Source organism: Cetorhinus maximus, chromosome 7 (genome assembly GCF_964194155.1).
Source record: "Cetorhinus maximus chromosome 7, sCetMax3.hap1.1, whole genome shotgun sequence".
Taxonomy (NCBI): Eukaryota; Metazoa; Chordata; class Chondrichthyes; order Lamniformes; family Cetorhinidae; genus Cetorhinus; species Cetorhinus maximus.
In genome coordinates, this window is record NC_135885.1 from 1,621,659 (window position 1) to 1,646,594 (window position 24,936).

A 24,936-nucleotide genomic window follows, 5' to 3' on the forward strand; every position below is an offset into this window, starting at 1 on the left:
TTTGCCTTCTTTATAAATCTCCCATGTGGGACCTTGTCAACGGCTTTGCTGAAATCCATATAAACTACATCAACTGCACTACCCTCATCTACACACCTGGTCACCTCCTCAAAAAATTCAATCAAATTTGTTAGGCATGACCTCCCTCTGACAAAGCCATGCTGACTATCCCTGATCAAACCTTGCCTCTCCAAATGGAAATAAATACTCTCCTTCAGAAATTTCTCCAATAGTTTCCCTACCACTGACGTGAGACTCACTGGCCTGTAGTTCCCTGGCTTGTCTCTGCAACCCTTCTTAAATAGCAGAACCACATTAGCTGTTCTCCAGTCCTCTGGCACCTCCCCCGTGGCCAGAGAGGAATTAAAAATTTGGGTCAGAGCCCCTGCGATCTCCACCCTTGCCTCCCTCAGCAGTCTGGGACACAAATCATCCGGACCTGGAGATTTGTCCACTTTTAAGCCTGCCAACACCTCCAATACCTTGTTACTCCCTATATCAATTTGTTTAAGAACCTCGCAGTCTCTCTCCCCGAGTTCGATACCTTCATCCTCATTCTCTTGGGTGAAGACAGACGTGAAGTATTCATTCAACACTCTAGCAATGTCCTCTGGCTCCAACCATAGACCCCTTGGTCCCTTATGGGCCCTACTCTTTCCCTGGTTATCCTCTTCCCATTGATATACTTATATAGAAGCTCCACCCTGCACTGCCTGTTCTCCACTAATGCCTCTGCTGATTTGCTTCTCTTGTACCTGCTAAAAGCCTCTCTTTTCCTTCTCATCGTATCCTGAATATCTCTGGTCATCCATGGTTCTCTGGGCTTGTTACGCCTTTCTATCACCCTGGAGGGAACAAGTTGAGCATGTACCCTCCCCATTTCTTTTTTTGAACACCCCTCACTGTTCCTCTGTAGATTTCCCCACAAGTAACTGTTCCCAGTCTACCTTGGCCAGATCCTGCCTTATTTTACTGAAATCCACTCTCCCCCAATCCAAAACATTTTTTTGCAACTTGTCGATTTCTTTGTCCATAACAAACTTAAACTGTACCATGTTGTGATCGCTGTCACTAAAATGCTCGCCACCCACCACCTCAGCCACCTGTCCGGTTTCATTCCCCAGAATTAGGTCCAGCAATGCGCCGTCCCTTGTTGGACCCTCTACATATTGACCTACAAAGTTCTCCTGTACACATTTCAAGAAATCCACTCCATCCAAGCCCTTAACACTATGTCTATCCCAATTAATGTTGGGAAAGTTGAAATCACCTAATATAATTACACTATTGTTATTGTTTTTACACACCTCCACAAATTGTGCACATATTTGCTCCTCAATTTCCCGCTGACTATCTGGGGGTCGATAATAAACACCTAATAATGTGGTTGCCCCTTTTTTATTCCTAAACTCTTCCCACAAAGCTTCATTCGATGCCCCCTCCAAGATATCATCTCTCCTTACCGCAGTAACTGACTCCTTAACTAATAATGCAATGCCTCCTCCTCTTTTACCCCCTCACCTGTCTCGTCTGAAGATTCTATATCCCAGAATGCTGAGCTGCCAATCCTGCCCTTCCCTCAACCACGTCTCAGTGATGGCTACTCTATCACAATTCCACATGTCAATCCTCACCTTTAACTCATCCGTTTTACCTGTAATACTCCTGGCATTGAAGTAGAGGCCATCCAGCCTTGCTTTACTCCCTTGAAACTTATTGCAGCTGTACTCCCTCTGACTTGATTGTTTTACTGTATTATGATGTGTCCCTATTCTGCTCACATTCTGTGTCCCCTCCCCCTGCCGAATTAGTTTAAACTCCTCCCAACAGCACTAGCAAACACTCCGGCAAGGATGTTAGTCCCGCTCTGGTTCAGATGTAGACCGTCCTGCTTGTACAGGTCCCACCTTCCCCAGAAACAGTCCCAGTGATCCAGGAGTCTAAAACCCTCCCTCCTGCACTAACTCTTAAGCCACGTATCCATCTGTGCTATTCTCCTATTTCTGAGCTCACTAGCACGTGGCACTGGGAGTAATCCAGAGATTACAACCCGAGAGGTCTTGCTTTTTCGTCTAATGCTTAACTCCCTGAATTCTTGATGCAAGGCCTCATCCCTCTTTCTACCTATGTCATTGGTACCAACATGTACCATGACCTCTGCCTGGTCACCCTCCCCCTTCAGGATGCCCTGCAGCCGTTCAGTGACATCCCGGACCCTGGCACCAGGGAGGCAACATACCATCCTGGAGTCACGTTGACGGCCACAGTAGCGCCTATCTGTTCCCCTGACTATAGAATCCCCTATTACTATTGCTCTTCCTCCCTTCCTCCCCTCCTGTACAGACAGGCTGCTTATGGAGTCAGAAGCTTGGCTCTGCCCGCACTCCCTGGAGGAACCAGCGCCCTCATCAGCCTCCAAAATGGAATACCGATTTGTGAGTGGGACCCCAGGGGACTCCTGAACTACCTGCCTGTTTCTCTTGGACTGCCTGGTGGTCACCCATTCCCTTCCTTCCTCAAGTTCCTTCATCTGCAGCGTGACCACCTCTCTAAAAGTGCTATCCACGATGCCCTCAGACTCACGGATGCTCCACAGTGTCCCCAGCCGCCGTTCCAGCTCTGAAACCCGAACTTCCAGGAGCTGCAGCTGGGCACACTTCCTGCACACATGCTGGTCCCAGGCACTGGAAAGTATTTATATGGCTAGTCCAGTTCAGTTTCTATTCAATGGTAACCCTCAGGATATTGATAGTGGGGGATTCAGTGATGGTAATGCCATTGAACGTCATGGGGTGATGGTTAGATTCTCTCTTGTTGGAGATGGTCGTTGCCTGGCACTTGCGTGACATGAATGTTACTTGCCATTTGTCAGCCCAAGCCTGGATATCGTCCAGGATCTGCTGCATTTGGACATGGACTGCTTCAGTATGAGTCGTCACAAATGGTGCTGAACAATCATCAGCAAACATCCCTACTTCTGACCTTATGATGGAAGGAAGGTCATTGATGAAGCAGCTAAAGCTGGTTGGGCCGAGGACAGCACCCTGAGGAACTCCTGCAGTGATGTCCTGGAGCTGAGATGACTGACTTTCAACAAACACAAAAATCTTCATTTGTGCTAGGGATGACTCCAACCAATGGAGAGTTTTGCCCAGGCTTCTTGGTGCCACACTCAGTCAAATGCAGTCTTGATGTCAAGGGCAGTCACTCCGACCTCACCTCAGTAGTTAAGCTCTTTTGACCATATTTGAACCAAGACTGCAATGAGGTCAGGAGCTGAGTGGCCCTGGTGGAACCCAAACTAGGCAAGCAGGTTATTGCTAAGCAAGTGCCACTTGACAGCACTGTTGATGACCCCTTCCATTACTTTACTGATGAGAGTAGACAGAAGGTAATTGGCTCGGCTGGATTTGTCCTGCTTTGTGTATACGGGACATTCCTGGGCAATTTTCCAAATAGCTGGGTAGATGCCACTGTTGTACTGCAACAGCTCAGCTAGGGGTGCATCAAGTTCTGGAGCACAAGTCTTCATTACAATTGCTGGAATATTGTCAGGGCCCATAGCCTTTGCAGTATCCAGTGCTTTCAGCCATTTCTTGATATCACGTGGAGTGAATCAAGTTGGCCTAGACAGCGACACCCATATCCCATGAATAAATAATAGAAGAAAACAGCATAAGCAGCAATCCCACAACCAAAGGACCAGATCTAAGCTCTGTAATCCTGCTACATCCAGGCATGAATGGTGGTGGATAATTAAACAACTCACTGGAGGAGGTGGCTCCACAAATAACCCCATCCTCAATGATTGGGGAGCCCAGCACATCAGTGCAAAAGATTTACTACAATCTTCAGCCAGATGATCCAAATCACTGGCTAATCTCGCTGGCTAGGCCAGCATTTATTGCCCATTGTTCAGAGGTAAGGACATTAGATTGATTCCCTAAAGGACATTTGTGAACCAGATGGGTTTTTATGACAATCGACAATGGTTTCATGGTCATCATTAAACTTTTAATTCCAGATTTTTATTGGATTCAAATTTCACCATCTGCCGTGGTGGGGTTTGAACCTGGGTCCCCAGAGCATTACCTTGGGTCTCTGGAATACTGGTCCAGTGACAATACCACTATGCCACTATCTCCCCTTCGGGCACACAGGTCGTCCTGTGTTCTAGTGTCACCAGGTTGACACCTCATTTTTAGGTATGCCTGGTGCTGCTCCTGGTATGCCCTCCTGTACTCTTCATTGAACCAGGGTTATCATAGAGTCACAGAGGTCTACAGCACAGAAAAAGGCCCTTCGGCCCATCGAATCTGCGTCGGTCAAACAAGTACCTAACTATTCTAATCCCTTTTTCCAGCACTAGGCCCATAGCCTTGTATGCCATGGCATCGCAAGTGCACATCCAAATACTTTTTAAATGTTATGAGGGTTTCTGTATCTACCACCCTTTCAGGCAGTGAGTTCCAGGTTCCCACCACCCTCTGGATGAAAAAAGTCTTCCTCACAGCCCCTCTAAACCTCCTGCCCCTTACCTTAAATCTATGCCCCTTGGTTATTGATCCCTCCACCAAGGGGAAAAGTTCCTTCCTGTCTATGCCTCTCATAATTTTATACACTTCAATCATGTTCCCCCTCAATCTCCTCTGCTCCAGGGAAAATAACCCCAGTCTAGCCAATCTCTCCTCTTAACTCAAACCCTCCAGCCCTGGCAACATCCCAGTAAATCTCCTCTACACTCTCTCTAGTGATCCCCTGCTTGATGGTAATGGTAGAGTGCGGGATATACTGGGCCACGAGGTCACAGATTGTGTTCGAGTGCAATTCTGCTGCTGTTGATAGCCCACAGCGCCTCATGGGTGCCAAGTCTCGAGTTGCTAGCTGTGTTCAAAATCTATCCTATTTAGCATGCTGTTAGTGCCACACAACACAATGGAGGGTATCCTCAATGTGAAGGCGAGACTTGTCTCCACATCGACTGTGCGGTGGTCACTCTTACCGATACAGTCATGGACAGATGCATCTGCAACAGGCAGGTTGGTGAGGATGAGGTCAAGTACAAGTATGTTTTTCCTTCTTGTTGATTCCCTCACCACTGGATTACTAGTCCAGTGACAATACCATTACAACGTCACCTGAACTGCCCGAGTGTGTGGTGGAGGCAAGTTTAGTCATGGTTTTCAAAAGATGCTTGGATCATTATCAGAATAGGAAAGAATTGTAGAGTTAAGGGGGAAAAGGCTGCAGAATACCACTAGGTATGTTTCTCCTGCATAGAACTGGTACAGACACAATGGGCTGTAACCGTTCTATGATTCCCTATGTGACTGGAACAAAAGTAAACTATGCCTCCTTATCCTTTTTGACCCATCAACAGCATTTGACACATTTGACACAGTTGACTATACCATCCTCCCCAACACCTCTCCATCAGCATCCAGCTGAGTGTGACTGCACCGGCTGGTTCTGTTCTTCTCTACTTGTAGCCAGACAATCATCTGCAATGGTTTCTCTTCCCACTCCTGTACCGTTCTCTCCAGTGTCCTCCAAACTTCTATCCATGGCTCCTCCTGTTTTTAATCTACATGCAGCCGCTCAGTAATATCAAAGATCACAGCATCAGTTTCCACAAGTATGCCAACAACACCCAGCTTGACACCACCATCACTTTTTTTTTTAAAGTATTCATTCCATATCACTGGCTGGGCCAGCATTTATTGCCTATCCCTAATTGCCCTTGAGAAGGTGGTGGTGCGCTGCCTTCTTGAGCCGCTGCAGCCCATGTGATGTAGGTACATCCACAGTGCTGTTAGGGAGGGAGTTCCAGGATTTTGACCCAGCAATAGTGAAGGAACGGCGATATATTTCCAAGTCAGGATGCTGAGTGGCTTGGAGGGAAAACTTGCAGGCGGTGGGAGCTCCCATACACCTGCTGCCCTTGTTTTTCCTGAAAGGTGCGGTTGAAGGAGCCTTGGCAAGTTGCTGCAGTGCATCTTATAGATGGTGCACATTGCTCTCTCAACCTCTCCACTGTGAGTAAATTATCAGATTGCTTGTGACATTCAGTACAGAATAAGCAGAAATTTCCTCCCAATAAATGCCAAAGAGACAATAGCCATTGTCTTCAGCCCCTGCCACAAACTCTGTCCCTTGCCGCTGACTGCATCTCTCTCCCAGACAGAACCAGAGGATGGCCCAGATTGTTCAGAACTTTGGTTTCATATTTGACCCCAAGATGAGCTTCCAACATATTAGTGTCATTACCAGGATCACCTGTTTCGCTTCTGTAACTTTGCCAGACTCTGCCCCTGTCTCAGCTCTGCTGAAACTCTCCGTCATGCCTTTTGTTACCTCTAGACTTGACTACTCCAAGACAGGTCAGGCCAGCCTCCCATGTCGTACCCCCCGCAAATTTGTGGTCAACTCTACTACCCATTTCCTAACTCGCACCAAATCTCATTTGCCCATCATCCTCGCTGATCTACATTGATTCCCAGTTAAACAAAACCTCGATTTTAAAGTTCTTATCCTTGTTTTCAAATTCCTTCGTGGCCTAACCCCTACCTGGAATCACCTCCCAACTCAACCCCCCAAGATATCTGCACCCCTCCACTTCTGGCCTCAAACATCCCCGATTTTAGTAGTGTTTCAGTACCATTTGCAACTCATCAGGTACTGAAGCCAGTTTGTGTCCACATGCAGCAAGACCTAAACAACATTCAGTTTTTGGCTGACAATGTTAAGTAAACATTTGTGCCACAGAAGTGCCAGCAATGATCAGCTCCAACAAAATGATGCAACCTTTCTTCCCTTGACAAAGCTTTGAAATACTTGGCCCCATGTGCTCTTCCTTCACCCCCATCTCAGAGCCAGAAACAAGATTCAGGATGCTGACTGTCTCACACATCTTTTTCCCCCCAAAGAAAAAGCACACCTTCAAGCACTTTCTTCCTGGTACACTTCTTAATTTAATCAATACCATGGTGCCATCAGCATACATCCACTCCCACCGAGAGATAAGCTGATGTGGCATGGGTCTGTTTCTCCAGCTCCATTTCTACCCAATATCTGATGGGAAGCAGCACTCCATGGGAATGTAAATAAGAATTGCAACAGGGTCCAGTATAGCTTAACTCTCCCAAAAATCAGAAAATCAGCCAAGTGCTTCTAATCATGGCATCTCAATTTTCCTTGCTTACACCTTTAATTACTGGCAGTTTCGTTCAGCTGTGGGCTCAGTTTCTCATTACAGAGATACTATCAAGGATTAAAATCAAGCAGAGATCTGACAGTAGCAGCTATGCTCACAAATTCCAATCTTCTAGTAAACACACTGCTGTCTGTCTCTCTAATTGCTAACACTTACCTTGGGTTTCACACGCTGGACTAGGCCTCTACCCTGCGCTTCCTGAACAAGGTCAATCCACTTCTTGTCTGCAACAAAATAATAATACGACTCCCCACATGCGTCATCGATACCCTCTGCAGTGTCACTCAGATCTTCCTCTTCTCTCTCATCCATTTCTTCATTCTCTCCTTCCTCCCAGCCATCATGAACTCCACTCTCCTCATCCACTGCACCATCAGAGAAGCTCTGAACAGGGAACAAACATAAAGAGCAGTCAGTGTTGCTGTAATCAAAGTCTTTTGTACATTTAATCATTGATTACCAAGTATAAGTGATCACATGTACCAACTATGCATGCTGATCAACAATTTATCCTCCAGCTACATGCTTCACTACACCATTAGATCTCAATAATCCTTTCAACAACCACTGTTTGAGTTGGGAGTCTCAGCTCAGTTGGTAGCACTCTAATCAGGAGCAGAATGTGATGGTCAAGCTTTTATCCAGAATGCACTGTTTCAGTCGACAGTCGAGTGCAAGTACCACTACAGTGCTACAGAGGAATACTGCAGTTTCAGAGGTGCTGTTTTTCAGATGGAGGCTTTATTTGTTGGTTCAGGAGGTGAAACAAAAATTTCATGGCACTAATGGAAAAGCAGGAGCATTCTCCTGATGTTGACTCAATGATCCTTCTTTAACTGACATTAATAATAGCAAATTGGCCAGTCAGCTTCTTGAGCCTGTTCATCTATTCATTAGAGCATGGGTGAACTTTATCTCATCTCCATCCACCAAATAACTGACCATGCTCTCATTTGCTATATGTGGCACTCAGCTATGCACAGATTGGCATTTTTTATTCTTTCACAGAATGGAGGCGTTGATGGCTTGACCAGCATTTATTACCCATCCCTAAGTGCCCTTGAGACGGTGGTGGTGAGCTGCCTTCTTGAACTGCTGCAGCCCATGTGGTGTAGGTACACCCACAGTGCTGTTAGGGAGGGAGTTCCAGGATTTTGACCCAGCAACAATGAAGGAAAGGCGATATATTTCCCAGTCAGAATGGTGAGTGGCTTGGAGGGGAACTTCCAGGTGGTGCTGCTCCCATGTGTTTGCTGCCTTTGTCATTCTAGGTGGTAGGTATCACGGGTTTGGAAGGTGCTGTCAAAGGAGCCTTGGTGAGTTGCTGCAGTGCATCTTGTAGATGGTACACACTGCTTCCACTGTGCATCGGTGGTGGAGGGAGTGAATGTTGAAGGGGGTGGAACGGGTGTCAATCAAGTGGGCTGCTTTGTCCTGGATGGTGTCGAGCTGCACTCATCCAGGTAAGTGGAGAGTATTCCATCACACTCCTGACTTGTGCTCTGTAAGTAGCAGACAGGTTTTGAGGAATCAGGAGACAAGTTACTCGCTGGAGGATTCCTAGCCTCCGACCTGCTCTTGTAGCCACAGTATTTATATGGCTGGTCCAGTTCAATTTCTGGTCATTGGTAACCCCCAGGATGTTGATAGTGGGGGATTCAGCAATGCTAATGCCACTGAATGTCATGGAGTGATGGTTAGATTCTCTTTTGTTGGAGATGGTCGTTGCCTGGCACGGGATTACTCGCCGCTCATCAGCCTAGGCCCGAATGTTGTCCAGGTCTTGCTGCTTCAGTATGAAGAGTTGTGAATGATGCTGAACATTGTGCAATCATCAGCGAACATCCCCATTTCTGACCTTATGATGGAGGGTAAGGCATTGATGAAGCAGCTGAAGATGGTCGAGCCAAGGACTGGTTCCCTGAGGAATGCCTGCAGTGATGTCCTGGAGCTGAGATGACTGACCTCCCAACAACCACAACTATCTTTCTTTGCACTAGGTATGACTCCAACCAGCGGAGTTTTCCCAGGTTCCCACTGAATCCAGTTTTGCTAGGGCTCCTTGATGTCACACTCGGTCAAATGCCGCCTTGATGTCAAGGGTAGTCACTCTCACCTCACCTCTGGAGTTAAGCTCTTTTGTCCATGTTTGGACCAAGGCTGCAATGAGTTCAGGAAATGAGTGGCCCTCGCAGAAACCGAACTGAGGTTATAAAACAGTAATTCATTGGTTGATACTCTTTCGGACATTGAGGAAATGGAAAGAAATAAATTTCACACCGCAGAATTACAACCCAGAATTCATCACTTTATCCCCTCTGGCAAAAACACAAACCAATTTTCTGATACACAACAGTCACCATCTGGCCAAAGAGCCAATTGCCACACCATACACATTTCAGATTCCAAACACACATGGTTATTCAGAGTCACGGGCCTGGCAGCAATCCTGGTAGATTTTAAAAGGAAATCATGTCATAAGTGGACCCCAAACACACAATCAGCTTGAGTGAATTGAAGCAAAACGCAGCCAGGCCCCAAAGATGACAGATTCTACAGTTTATCTGTATTACAACAGTGACAAGACTTTAAAGCACAGTGGGATACCTTGAGGTTGATAAATGTGCTGTATAAATAGAAGTTCTTTCTTTAGACGGAATAATGTTAAATTTAATATAGACTCCATTACACAAAAGATAAAGACCCTGGTGTCAAGCAAGGAAACAATATACTAAACCATTAGATACAACACCCAATTTTCAGGGAGAGGTGGGAGCGTCAGGTACAGAAACACGGGGCTTATGAGGTGGAGGCCAGTTGGCCCCTCCGAATCCACTCCGCCATTCAATAAGATTATGGCTGATCTCAATGTGGTCTCAATTCCAATTTCCTGTCGGCACCCTTAGACCTCAACTCCCTTGTCTATCAAAAATCTGTCAAACTCCACCCTGAATAAATTCAATGACCCAGTCTGCACTGTTCTCTGATGAAGAGAACTCCAAAGACTAACGACCCTCTAAGAGGAAAAAAATTCTCATCTCAGTTTAATAATAAGAGGTCTTCCTTTTTAAGACTATGACCCCCAGTTCTAGTCTCTCCCATAAGGGGAACCATCCTTTCAACATCCATCCTGTCAAGTTCCCTCAGGATCTTAAATGTTTCAATAAGATCACCTCGCATTCTTCTAAACTCCAATGGGAATCAAACCAACCCGTTCAATCTTTCTTTGTAAGATAAGCTCTTCATCCCAGGAATGAGTCAAATGAACCTTCTCTGAACTGCTTCTAAAGCATTTATATCCTTTTTCAAATAAGGAAGCCAAAACTGTACACTACTTCAGATGTGGTCTCACCCAAGGTGCTGTACAACTTCAGTAAAACTTCCCTACTTTTATATTCCATTCCCCTTGCAATAAACTCCACATTCTATTTGCCTTCCCAATCACTTGCTGTACTTGCAAACTAACTTATTGCGATACATATACCAGGACACCCAGATCCTTCTGTACCATCGAGTTTTGCTGTCTCTCTCCATTTAAATACTATACTGCTTTTCTGTTCTTCATGTCAAAGTGGACAAGTTCACATGTTCCACAATATACTCCATCTGCCAAATTTTTTCCCATTCACTTAACCGGTCTATATCCCTTTGCAGACTCTCTACCTCCTCTTGGCAACTTACTTTTGTTATGATCCCCAGCTGAGGTTACCACTGGACAGTCCTGATCTCAGGGTGGTAGTCAACTTGATAGGTCCTAACTTTCATTTGTTTGTTTAGATACGTGGAGGGGGCCTATTGGACAGAGTCACCGGAGTCAGCTACTAAACTTTTAACAAAAGCACAAAACATTTATGAAACAAGAGAAGATGAACTATATTGCAATACTCCTTCACCCACAACTATACACTTACAAGTTTGTAAGGATAACACAAGTTACAAAAGCTATCTTATACTCTAATGTTCACAATAAGGATAGTCCATGAAAACTAATTGGCAACCTGTGGTCAGACACACCGCACTCTGAAGCCAAGTGAAAGATGCCACTTCAACCAGATGCTCTAGATCTCTCCTCAACTCCTCCCCAGTGTCACTGAGCTCATCTTTCACACATCTCTACTTTCCAAGAACTCGCCTTGGAATCTTCTCCCAAACCAACGCTTTCTCTCAGACGCCTTCCACAAGGATTCACCTCCAGGGTTTCGAACTCTCCTTCCAACGTAATTCTCCCCCAGGTCACCACATGCATTCAAGCTGTCTTTCTCACACACACTCTCATCAACTCAGCCGTCAACAGTACCACTACTTCACATGCCCACAGCAAAGAGTTATAGACCTTCAACCATCTCTTTGGACCTTCTTGCCTCTTGCAAGCTGTTTTCACTTTAAAATCTGCTTTCTTCAGCTTTTGTCTCTTTAAACCTGAAGCTTGGAGCCTTTCCCTCTGCCCTTCACTTAACAGGACCTTTCCCAGGTCCCTGTCCTTCCTTTGACTAGAAGGTCTTCTTGGGACTTTCTCCTGTTCCACTCCCCTGGCTTTTGGGGTCTTTTCTTTAGCTTGGGACTGGCTCTGTCCTCTTTGCTCTAGTCTCCCCTGGCAGATACTTTCAAATCAACTGAACTCAAACAGCTTCCAAATCAAACTGCTGTTTCTAGTTTCTGCTGTGTGTCTATGGTAGGGACCTGCCTCTCTGGACTCCTGTTGCTAGGCAACAGCCCAGGTTTTGCTACTCTTATTTAACTTAGCTGCAGTCGTAAAACTTTCATTAGAAATGCAGGCACCTTTTAAAGTGAAACTAAAACTCAATTTGACCTTTTCTTAACACAGATACAGAAATACAAATCAAACTGAAACATTAAAGCTAAAACTCATTTCCAATACCCACAAATACAAATATAACTTACTTTAACTAATTCCTAACACTTTCCTACCTATCTCTGTCATTAATAAATTTAGCTACCATACATTCAGTCCCTTCATCAAAGTCATGCTAAATCTATCAAAAATGACCTCAAAGTTGACATTTGCTGTTCCAATTACAATAACACTCAAGAAGCTTGACAAAGTAGCCCACTTGATTGGCAACCCATCCACCACCTTCACCATTCACTCCCTTCCTGGTGCCAGGGTCAAGGATGTCACTGAGCGGCTGCAAAACATTCTGAAGGGAGAAGGTGAACAGCCAGAGGGTGTGGTCCATATCGGTACCAACGAATAGCTAAAAAGAGCAATGAGGTCCGGAAAGCAGAATATAGGGAGCTAGGAAATAAATTAAAAAGTAGCACCTCAGTAGGTAGTAATCTCAGGATTACTCCCAGTGCCACATGTGAGCAAGATCAGGAATAGAAGAATAGACCAGATGAATGCGTGGCTGGAGAGATGGTGTAGGAGGGAGAGATTTAGATTCCTGAGGCATTGGGACCGACTCTGGGGAAGATGGGACCTGTACAAGCTCAACAGGTACCACCCCAGCAGGACTGACCGATATCCTCACATGGGTATTCACTAGTACTGTGGGGGAGGGTTTGAACTAGAGTGGCAGGGGGATGGGAACCTGAGGGGGGATACAAGACAGGAAAACAAAGATAGAAATAAAAGACAGAAAAGTAGAAAGCAAAAGTGGAAGGCAGAGAAAATAAGGGCCAACCGCAAATAGGGCCACAGTACAAATAAAAGTGTAAAAATGTTAAAAAGGCACATCTAAAGGCACTGTATCTGAATCCACAGACCATTTGCAATAAGGTAGACGAATTAACAGTGCAAATAGAAGTAAATGGGTACGATCTGATTGAGATTATGGAGACATGGCTGCAAAGTGACCAAGGCTGGGAGCTGAATATCCAAGGGTACTCGATGTTTTGGACGGACTGGTAAAAAGGAAAAGGAGGTGGCGTGGCATTGTTGGTTAAGGGTGAAATCTGTGCAAGACAGAAAGGAAATTGGCTCAGAAAACTCAATGTAGAATCACCCTGGGTGGAGCTAAGAGGCAACAAGGGGCACAAAACATTATTAGGTGGTGTGTAAAGGCCTCCAAACGGTAGTAAAGGTAGGGGCAGCATTAAACAGGAAATTAGAAATGCAGGTAACAAGGGTGCTATGTGCGTGACTAACCTACATATAGACTGAGCAAACCAAATGAGCAATAATATTGGCAGTATATTGTGCAGTGCATACCAGGGTGTTTTTGTTTAGTCTGGTGTATCGAGGAACCTACTAGGGAACAGCCTATCCTAGATTTGGTATTGAGCAATGAGAAGGGGTTAATTAACCTTTAGTGGGGGTCCTTTAGGCAACAGTGACCATAACATGATAGAATTCTTCATTAGGGTGGAAAGTGAAGCACTCCAATCCAAAACTAGGGTCCCAAATCTAAACAAAGGAAACTACGAAGGTATGAGCTGCGAGTTGGCTCTCATAAATTGGGAACTTCATTCAAAGACATGATGGTGGATAGGCAACGGCTAATATTTAAGGAACGAATGCATGCATTGCAAAAGTTAAACATTCCTTTCTGGCACAAAAACACAACAGAAAAGCGGCCAACTATGGCTAACAAAAGAAATTAAGGGTAGTATTAGATATAAAGAGGAGTCAAATAAAGTTGCTAGAAAAAGCAGCAAGCCTGAGGATTAGGAACAGTTTAGAATTCATCAAAGGAGGATCGAGAGATTAATTAAGAGGGGTGGAAAAAAAAGAGTAAACTTGTAAGGAACATAAAAGCAGACTGTTAAAATTTCAATAGCTATGTAAAAAGAAAAGTAAAGACAAATGTAAGTCCCTTACAGTCTGAAACTGGCAAATTTCTAATAAAGAATAAGGAAATGGCAGAGCAATTAAACAACTGCTTTGGTTCTGTCTTCACGGAGCAAGACACAAATATGTTCCCAGAAACGGAAATCAAGGGTCTAGTGAGGAGGAGAAATTGAAGTAAATTAGTATTACTAAAAAAATAGTGGAGGAGAAATTAATGGGACTGAAAACCGATAAATCCCCAGGGCCCGATAATCTACATCCCAGGGTAGTAAAGGTGGCGGACATGGAAATAGTGGCTGCATTGGTTGTCATCTTCCAAAATTCAGTAGATTCTGGAACAGGCCCGGCAAATTGGAGGGTGGCAGGCATAACCCCACTATTTAAAAAAGGGGGTAGGAGAAAATAGGGATTTACAGACTGGTTAGCCTAACATCAATGATAGGGAAAATGCTAGAGTCTATTATAAAGGATGAGACAACAGGCCACTTTGAAAATATCAAACAGGTTAAACAAAGTCAACATAGACTCTTTTTTATTCATTCATGGGATGTGGGCTTTGCTGGTTGGGCCAGCATTTATTGCCTATCTCTAGTTGCCCTTGAGAAGATGGTGGTGAGCTGCCTTCTTGAACCGCTGCAGTCCATGTGGTGTAGGTACACCCATAGTGCTGTTAGGGAGGGAGTTCCAGGATTTTGACCCAGTGACTGTGAAGGGGTGGCGATATATTTCCAAGTCAGGATGCTGAGTGACCTGGAGGGGAACTTCCAGGAGGTGGTGTTCCATCTAACTGCTGCCCTGGTCCTACGAGATGCTGGTGGTCGTGGGTTTGGAAGGTGCTGTCTAAAGAGCCTTGATGAATTCCTGCACTGCATCTTGTAAAAGGTACACACTGCTGCTATTGTGTGCCGGTGGTGGAGGGAGTGGATATTTGTAGATGTGGTGCCAAGCTTCTTGAGTGTTGTGGGAGCTGCGCTCATCCAGGCAAGTGGGGAGTATTCCATCACACTCCTGACTTGGCCTTGTAGATGGTGGACAGGCTTTGGGGAGTCAGGAGGTGTGTTACTTGCCACATGATTCCTAGCCTCTGACCTGCTCTTGTAGCCACAGTATTTATATGGCAAGTCCAATTCAGTTTCTGGTCAATGGTAACCCCCAGAATGTTGATAGTGGGGGATTCAGTGATGGTAATGCCATTGAATGTCATGGGGTGATGGTTCGATCCTCTCTTGTTGGAGATGCCTGGCACTTGTGTGGCACAAATGTTACTTGCCACTTGTCAGCCCAAGCATGGATATCATCCAGATCTTGCTGTGTTTGGACGTGGACTACTTCAGTATCTGGGGAGCCATGAATGGTGAACATTGTCCGGTGATGATTGCACTTCGCTACTTCTGACCTCGTGATGGAAGGAAGGTCATTGATGAAGCAGCTGAAGATGGTTGGGCCGAGGACACTACCCTGAGGAACTCCTGCAGTGATGTCCTGGAGCTGAGGTGACTGACCTCCAACAACCACAACAATCTTCATTTGTGCGAGGTATGACTCCAACCAGCGGAGAGATTTCACCCCGATTCCCAGATGCTCCAGTTTTGCTCTGGCTCCTTGATGCCACACTCGGTCAAATGCGGCCTTGGTGTCAAGGGTAGTCACTCTCATCTCACCTCGGGAGTTAGGATCTTTTGTCCATGTTTGAACCAAGGCTGTAATGAGGTCAGGAGCTGAGTGGCCCTGGCAGAACCCAAACTGGGCGTCAGTGAGCAGGTTATTGCTAAGCAAGTGCCGCTTGATAGCACTGTTGATGACCTCTACCATTACTTAGCTGACGATCGAGAGTAGACTGATGGGGCAGTAATTGGCTCGGTTGGATTTGTCCTGTGTTCTGCGCACGGGACATACCTGGGCAATTTTCCACATAGTCGGATAGATGCCAGTGTTGTAGCTGCACTGGAACAGCTTGGCTAGGGCCATGGCAAGTTCTGGAGCACAAGTCTTTAGTACTATTGTCAGGGCCCATAGCCTTTTCACTATCCAGTGCCTTCAGCCGTTTCTTGATATCTTGTGGAGTGAATTGAATTGGCTGAAGACTGGCATCTGTGATGCTGAGGGCCTCCAGAGGAAGCCAAGATCGATCATCCACTTGGCACTTCCGGCTAAAGATGGTAGAAAATGCTTCAGCCTTATCTTTTGCACTGATGTGCTGGGCTCCCCCATCACTGAGGATGGAGATATTTGTGGATCCTCCTCCTCCAGTGAGTTGGTAAGTTGTCCGCCGCCATTAACGGCTGGATGTGGCAGGACTGCAGAACTTAGATCTGATCTGTTGGTTGTGGGATCACTTAGCTCTGTCTATCACTTGCTGCTTATTCTGTTTGACACATAAGTAGTCCTATGTTATAGCTTCACCAAGCTGACACCTCATTTTTAGGTATGCCTGGTGCTGCTCCTGGCAGGCCCACCTGCACTATTCATTGAGCCAGGGTTGATCCCCTGGCTTGATGGTAATGGTAGAGTGGGGGATATGCTGGGCCATGAGGTTACAGATTGTGTTCAAGTACAATTCTGCTGCTGTTGATGGCCCACAGCACCTCATGGATGCCCAGTCTTGAGTTGCTAGATATGTTCGAAGTCTATCCCATTTAGCACTGTGGTAGTTAGGGGAGGCGATGGCGTAGTGGTATTGTTGCTGGACTAGCAATCCAGAGGCCCAGAGTAATGCTCTGGCCACCCGGGTTCGAATCCTGCCACGGCAGATGATGGAATTGGAATTGAATAAAAATCTGGAATTAAAAGTCTAATGATGACCGCGAAATCATTGCCGATTGTCGTAAAAACCCATCTGGTTCACTAATGTCCTTGAGGGAAGGAAATCTGTTGTCCTTACCCGGTCTAGCCTACATGTGGCTCCAGACCCACAGCAAAGCGGTTGACTCTAAATGCCCTCTAAACAAGGGCAATTAGGGATGGGCAATAAATGCTGGCCTGGCCAGCGATACCCGCATCCCATGAATGAACAAAAAAAACCAACACGATGGAGGGTATCCTCAATGTGAAGGTGGGACTTTTGTCTCCATAACGACTGTGCGGTGGTCACTCCTACCATGGACAGACGCATCTGCAGCAGGTAGGTTAGTGAGGTTGAGGTCAAGTATGTTTTCCCCTCTTGTTGGTTCCCTCACCACCTGCCACAGACCCAGTCTATGTCCTTTAGGGCTCAGCCAGCTCGTTCAGTAGTGGGGCTACTGAGCCACTCTTGGTGATGGACATTGAGTCCCCCACCCAGAGTACATTCTGTGCCCTTGCCACCCTCAGTGCTTCCTCCAAGTGGTGTTCAACATGGAGGAACATTGATTCATCAGCTGAGGGAGGTAATCAAGAGGAGGTTTCCTTGTTTGACCTGGTGCCATGAGACTTCATGGGTCCAAAGTCGATGTTGAGGACTCCCGGGTCAACTCCCTCCCAACTGTATACCACTGTGCCACCACCTCTGCTGGGTCTGTCCTGCCAGTGGAACAGGGCATACCTAGGGATGCTGATGGTGGTGTCTGGGACATGATCTTTAAGATATGATTCCATGGGTATGACTGTGTCAGGCTGTTGCTTGGCTAGTCTGTGAGACAGCTCTCCCAATTTTGGCACCAGCCCCAGATTTTGGTAAGGAGGACTTTGCAGGGTCGACAGTGCCGAGGTTGATGCCTGGTGGCCCATCAGATTTCATTCCTTTTATGAGGCTTTGTAGCAGCTTGCTAGGTCATTTCAGATGGCAGTTAAGGGTCAACCACATTGCTGTGGGTATGGAATCACATGTAGGCCAGACCTAAAGGATATTATTGAACCAGAGGGGTTTTTACAACAATCAAGAATGGTTTCATGGTCATTAGGCTTTTAATTCCAGGTATTTTTTATTGAATTCAAATTCCACCATCTGCCGCTGCTGGATTCGAACCATTACCCCAAGTCTCCGGATTACTAGTCCAGCGACAATATCACTGCGCCATCGCCTCCTGCTGTGAAACCTACTGGAGATTTTTTCAGGACGTAACTAGCAGAATAGCTAAGGGAGAACCAGTGGATGTGGTGTACTTGGATTTTCAGAAAGTTTTTGATAAAATCCCACATAAGAGGTCAGTGTGCAAAATTGAAGCACATGGGATTAAGGGCAATGTATTGGTATGGATTGAGAATTGGTTAACAGACAGGAAACAGTAGGAGTAAATGGGTCCTTATCGGAGTGGCAGTGGTGTACCACAGGAATCAGTGCTTGGGCACCAGCTATTCACACTATGTATCAATGATTTCGATGAGGGAACCAAATGTAATACTTCCAAGCTTGCTGACGGTACAAAACTAGGTGGGGAGGGTGTTAAGAGGCTTCAAGGCGATTTAGACAAGTTGAGAGAGTGGCAAATACATGGCAGATGCAGAATAATGTGGGTAAGTGTGAAGTTATCCACTTCAGTGGGGAAAAACAGAATGGCAGAGTATTATTTAAATGGTGATAGATTAGGAAATGTTGATGTACAAAGGGACCTGGGTATCACTGAAAGCAAGCATGCAGGTGCATCAAGCAGTTAAGAAGGCAAATAGCATGTTGGTCTTCATTTGCGAGAGGACTTGAACACAGGGACAAGGGTGTCCTACTGCAGCTGTACAGGGCATTGGTGAGACCACACCTGGAGTATTGCGTGCAGTTTTGATCTCCTTACCTAAGAAAGGATATACTTGCCATAGAGGGAATGATTCCTGGGATGGCAGGATTGTCATATGAGGAGACTGGGTCAAGGCCAGTATTCACCGGAGTTTAGAAGAATGAGGGGAGATCTCATTAAAACATAAAATTCTGACAGGGATGGGCAGACTGGATGCAGGGATGATGTTTCCTCTGGCTGGGGGGGTCTAGAACAAGGGGTCACAGAATCAGAATACAGCGTAGACCAGTTAGGACAGAGATGAGGAGAAACTTCTTCACTCAGAGGGTGATGAACCTGTGGAATTCTCTATCACAGAGGCTGTGGAGGCCTAGTCACAATATATTTAAGGAGGAAATAGATAGATTTCTGGACTCTAAAGGCGTCAAGGGGCATGGGGAGTGAGTGGTAGTACGGCATTGAGATAGAGGATCAGCCATGATCATATTCAATAGCAGAGCAGGCTCGAGGGGACGAATGACCTACTCCTGCTCCTATTTCCTATGTTTCTATGTTTCACCACAAGCGCAGTGGCAGCAGAGTGTACCATTTACAAGATACACTGCAGCAACTCACCAAGACTCCTTCGACAGCACCTTCCAAACCCACGATCATTACCATCTAGAAGGACAAGGCCAGCAGATAGATGGGAACACCAACACCTGGAAGTTCCCCTCCAAGTCACTCATCACCCCGACTTGGAAACAATCACCGTTCCTTCACTGTCACTGGGTCAAAATCCTAGAACTCGCTACCTAACAGCACTGTGGGTGTACCTACACCATATGGACTGCAGTGGTTCAAGAAGGCAGCTCACCACCACCTTCTCAAGGACAATGAGAGATGGGCCTTTCCATGAATGAATCAAAAAACGGAGAGAGATTTGCTGTCTTTGCAAACAGATAACAAGATAGGCTGTCTCTTTCCACAGGCAGTAGAAAAGGCCATAATAGAAGAGCAATCACTTGCCCTTTGTCACACAATCCCATCCCGATCATACATAAAATCAAGTTCCAATTCAGAGTGAGTCTACTTACGCAAAGTATTTTGTTTGCTGTGACCATAAATTAAGAGCATTGGGACAGGTGCCAATTTCCAACAGCTGCTTCCACATATCCAATTCAAACAGCCAATCAAAAATTTAAAAATGATAAAAAGAAAATCATGTGCTTTCTGCTCTGAGACATCAGTATGTGACACAGGGCCTGTTGTGTCATGCTTTCAGCAATGGCACTTTGTCGGGGACGGTAAAGATACAAATTCCTCTCAGGGTGCAGTAAGCATCATAGATGGAGCAGCCATCCTGTACCAGTTACATCCCAGTTACTAACAGGAATGAGCTGGTCTGACAATCAATCTGCTCTTTTGATAGTAGTTAAGAGTTGGGCAAAGCCCCAGGAGGTTATGGGAATCATCTGTAACTTGGCATCTTTGCATTCACTCTGCTGATGGTGCTGGCCACAGCTGTACAGATACTGGCACTCTGACTGAACCTCATCTAACTTTGCGAGAGTCTGGATACCCCTACCTTGGAAGCTGAGAGCCAAGACTAATCCCACCCCCTCACTCAGTACATACATTCCAGCAGCAAGTAATGGTGCAGAGCTTTGGGCCGCTTTTCTCAACATTTCCCCCATTCTCAATTCTTACTTCAAAAGAGCAGTCGTTAACATATTCACAGCAGTAATCGTCTGTCACAATGTCAGATAACTGACTTACCTGAAATTTTAAGCATGAATTTAGAAAGAGGGCCCTCGCCATGAGAATAAGTTAAATTATAGTCCAAGACAGAATTAAGATTAGATATTCTTACAAGGGAAGGCTTAAAAGGAAGGCTGACAAGGGAAATTAGAGATAATATTAGATCCAGGGAAGAGACATACAAATTGGCCAGAAAAAACAAGAGACCTGAGGATTGGGAGCACTTTAGAATTCAGCAAAGGAGGACCAAGGGATTAATTAAAAAGGGGAAAATAGAGTACGAGAGCAAGCTTCCAGGGAACATAAAAACTGACTGTAAAAGTTTCTATGGATATGTGAAGAGAAAAAGATTGGTGAAGACAAATGTAGGTCCCTTACAGTCAGAGACAGGGGAATTTATAATGGGGAACAAAGAAATGGCTGACCAACTAAATACATACTTTGGTTCTGTCTTCACAAAGGAGGACACTAGAACCATAGAACCATAGAACACTCCAGCACCGAAAAACAGGCCATTCAGCCCTTCTAGTCTGTGCCGAAATATTATTCCACTAATCCCATTGACCTGCACCCAGTCCATAACCCTCCAGACCTCTCCCATCCATGTATCTATCCAATTTATTCTTAAAACTTAAGAGTGAGCCCGCATTTACCACGTCAGATGGCAGCTCGTTCCACACTCTCACCACTCTCTGAGTGAAGAAGTTCCCCCTAATGTTCCCCCTAAACCTTTCCCCCTAAAGCCATGTCCTCTCGTGTTTATCTCTCCTAATCTAAGTGGAAAGAGCCTACTCGCATTTACTCTGTCTATACCCCTCATAATTTTGTAAACTTCTATCAAATCTCCCCTCATTCTTCTACGCTCCAAAGAATAAAGTCCTAACCTGTTTAATCTTTCCCTGTAACTCAACTCCTGAAGACCCGGCAACATCCTAGTAAATTTTCTCTGCACTCTTTCAATCTTACTGATATCCTTCCTGTAGTTAGGCGACCAGAACTGCACACAATACTCCAAAGTTGGCCTCACCAATGTCTTATACAACATCACCATAACATCCCAACTCCTATATTCAATACTTTGATTTATGAAGGCCAGAATGCCAAAAGCTTTCTTTACAACCCTGTCTACCTGTGACGCCACTTTCAGGAAATTATGTATCTGAACTCCCAGATCCCTTTGTTCCTCCGCACTCCTCAGTGCCCTACCATTTACTGTGTATGTCCTACCTTAGTTTGTCCTTCCAAAATGCAACACCTCACACTTTTCTGCCATTTTCTGGCCCATTTTTCCAGTAGGTCCAGATCCCTCTGCAAGCTTTGAAAGCCTTCCTCGCTGTCCACAACGCCTCCAATCTTAGTGTCATCAGCAAACTTGCTGATCCAATTTACCACATTATCATCCAGATCATTGATATAGACAACAAACAACAATGGTCCCAGTACAGATCCCTGAGGCACACCACTAGTCACAGGCCTCCAGTCTGAGAAGCAATCATCCACTACCACTCTCTGTCTTCTCCCATACAGCCAATTTCAAATCCAGTTTACAACCTCTCCATGGATACCAAGTGTCTGAACCTTCTGAACTAACCTCCCATGTGGGACCTTGTCAAAGGCCTTACTAAAGTCCATGTAGACAACATCCACAGCCTTTCCTTCATCTACTTTCTTGGTAACCTCTTCGAAAAACTCTACAAGGTTCGTTAAACACGTCCTACCACGCACAAAGCCATGCTGACTATCCTTAATCAGCCTTTGGCTTTCCAAATAATTGTATATCCGATCTCTCAGAACACCTTCCAATAATTTACCTACTACTGACGTCAGGCTCACTGGCCTGTAATTACCTGGTTTACTTTTGGAGCCTTTTTTAAACAACGGAACAACATGAGCTACCCTCCAATCCTCCGGCACCTCACCAGTGGCTAAGGACATTTTAAATATTTCTGCCAGGGCCCCTGCAATTTCTACACTAGTCTCCCTCAAGGTCCGAGGGAATATCATGTCAGGCCTGGGGGATTTATCTACCTTTATTCGCTGTAAGGCAGCAGGCACCTCCTCTTCTTTAATCTCTATATGTTCCATGACACTACTGCTTGTTTCCCTTCCTTCCTTATACACTATGCCAGTTTCCTGAGTAAATACTGATGCAAAAAAACTGTTTAAGATCTCCCCCATCTCGTGAGGCTCCACACATAGACGACCACTCTGATCTTCAAGGGGACCAATTGTATCCCTTACTATCCTTTTACTCTTAATATACTTGTAGAAACCCTTCGGGTTTACCTTCACATTATCTGCCAAAGCAACCTCATGTCTTCTTTTTGCCTTCCTGATTTCCTTCTTAAGTATTTTCTTACATTTTCTATACTCTACAAGTACCTCATTTGCTCCTTGTTGCCTATACCTGCTATATACCTCTCTCTTCTTCTTAACCAGATCGCCAATATCCCTTGAAAACCAAGGTTCCCTATGCCTGTTAACTTTGCCTTTAATCCTGACAAGAACATGCAAACTCTGCACTCTCAAAATTTCGCCTTTGAATGCCTTCCACTTACTGAACTCATCCTTGCCAGAAAACAACTTATCCCAATCCACTCTTCCTAGATCCTTTCTCATTTCCACAAAATTGGCCTTTCTCCAATTTAGAATCTCAACTCGAGGACCAGACCTATCCTTATCCATAATTAACTTAAAACTAATGACATTGTGGTCACTGGACCCAAAATGTTCGCCTACACATACTTCTGTCACCTGACCTGTCTGGTTCCCTAATAGGAGATCAAGTATTGCATCCTCTCTCGTTGGTACCTCTATATATTGATTTAGAAAACTTTCCTGAACACATTTGACAAACTCCAAGCCATCCAGCCCTTTTACAGTATGGGGGTCCCAGTCAATATGTGGAAAGTTAAAATCTCCTACTATCACAACTTTCTGTTTCTTACATCGATCTGCTATCTCTCTACAGATTTGCTCCGCCAATTCTCCTTGACTATTGGGCGGTCTATAATACAACCCTATTAGTGTGGTCACACCTTTCCCGTTCCTCAGCTCCACCCATATGGCCTCTGTAGACGAGCCCTCCGGGCTGTCCTGTCTACGCACAGCTGTGATATTTTCCCTGACTAGTAATGCCACTCCTCCCCCTTTCATCCCTCCCCCTCTATCACGTCTGAAACAACGGAACCCCGGAACATTGAGCTGCCAGTCCTGCCCCTCCTGCAACCAAGTCTCACTAATAGCAATAATGTCGTAATCCCACGTGCCAATCCACGCCCTAAGCTCATCTGCCTTTCCGACAATACTCCTTGCATTGAAATAGATGCACCTGAAAACATTTCTATCACGTACAAACCCTTGATTTCTGTCTATACATGCATTCCTCGCTTGACCTTTATCCTCCTCCAACTCACTATCTGCTCTAACACTCTGGTTCCCCTCCCCCTGCAAATCTAGTTTAAACCCCCTGGAGCAGCACTAGCAAACCTACCCGCAAGGATGTTAGTCCCCCTCCAGTTCAGGTGCAAACCGTCCCGTCGGAACAGGTCCCACCTTCCCTGGAACAGAGCCCAATTGTCCAGAAACATGAAGCTCTCCCTCCTGCACCATCTCCTTAGCCACGTATTTAGCTGCATTATCTTCCTATTTCTAGCCTCACTAGCACGTGGCACGGGTAGCACTCCTGAGATCGCAACCCTGGAGGTCCTGTCCTTCAACTTTGCACCTAACTCCCTAAACTCTCTTTGCAGGACCTCCTCCTCCTTCCTATCCACGTCATTGGTCCCTACATGGACCACGACATCTGGCTGCTCACCCTCCCTCCTGAGAATACTGAGAACTCGATCCGAGCTATTGCAGACCCTGGCATCAGGGAGGCAACAGACCATCCGGGATTCTCGATCTCTCCCACAGAACCTCTTATCTGTCCCCCTAACTATCGAATCCCCTATCACTACTGCTCTCCTCTTTTCCCTCCTTCCTTTCTGAACTGAGGGTCCAGTCTCGGTGCCAGAGATGTGACCACTACAATTTGTCCCTGGTAGGTCGTCCCCACCAACAGTATCCAAAACGGTATATCTATTGTTGATGGGAACGGCCACAGGGGTGCTCTGCTCTTTCTGTCTATTCCCCTTCCCTCTCCTGACAGTCACCCAGCTACCTGCCTCCTGACTTTTAAGGGTGACTGTCTCCCTGAAACTCCTGTCTATTACTGCCTCTGCCTCCCGTATGATCCGAAGTTCATCCAGCTCCAGCTCCAGCTCCCTAACTCGGTTTGTCAGGAGCTGCAGCTGGATGCATCTTTTGCAGGTGTAGCCATCAGGGACAATTGTGCTATCCCAGACTTCCCACATGCTGCATTCGGAGCACTCGACTGCCCTAACTGCTGCCGCCGTTACCTACTCCTAATTTAATTAAAGGAACTTACCCGGCCCTACCTCACTGGGAGCAAGCTCATCCTGAGCCTCTGCCCGCCGAAGCCTCTCGAGCCAAAGCCTCAAAGCTCCACTCCTTCACTGGGCCACTCACACACTGGCCGCTCTTCAGCTTCCCCTCCTTTTATTTTCAATCTCCCAATCACCTCT

The 24,936-nt window shown here is 45.8% G+C and overlaps 1 protein-coding gene across 2 annotated transcripts in view; it reads right to left on the bottom strand.

Moving 5' to 3' along the window:
• Nucleotides 1-24,936, bottom strand: part of LOC144682517 (F-box/WD repeat-containing protein 7-like) — a 221,543-nt gene that overhangs the window by 172,253 nt on the left and 24,354 nt on the right. Inside the window, exons 1-2 of one of the 2 annotated variants that reach the window (XM_078544907.1) lie at nt 24,790-24,916; nt 7,370-7,597 (exon numbers count right to left, since the gene is read on the bottom strand). In XM_078544907.1, coding sequence (XP_078401033.1) covers nt 7,370-7,525 — 156 coding nt within the window. In that variant the 5' untranslated portion in view covers nt 7,526-7,597; nt 24,790-24,916. Of the gene's footprint in view, nt 1-7,369; nt 7,598-24,789; nt 24,917-24,936 lie in introns of those variants that run through there. The other variant, XM_078544906.1, reaches the window with a different exon arrangement.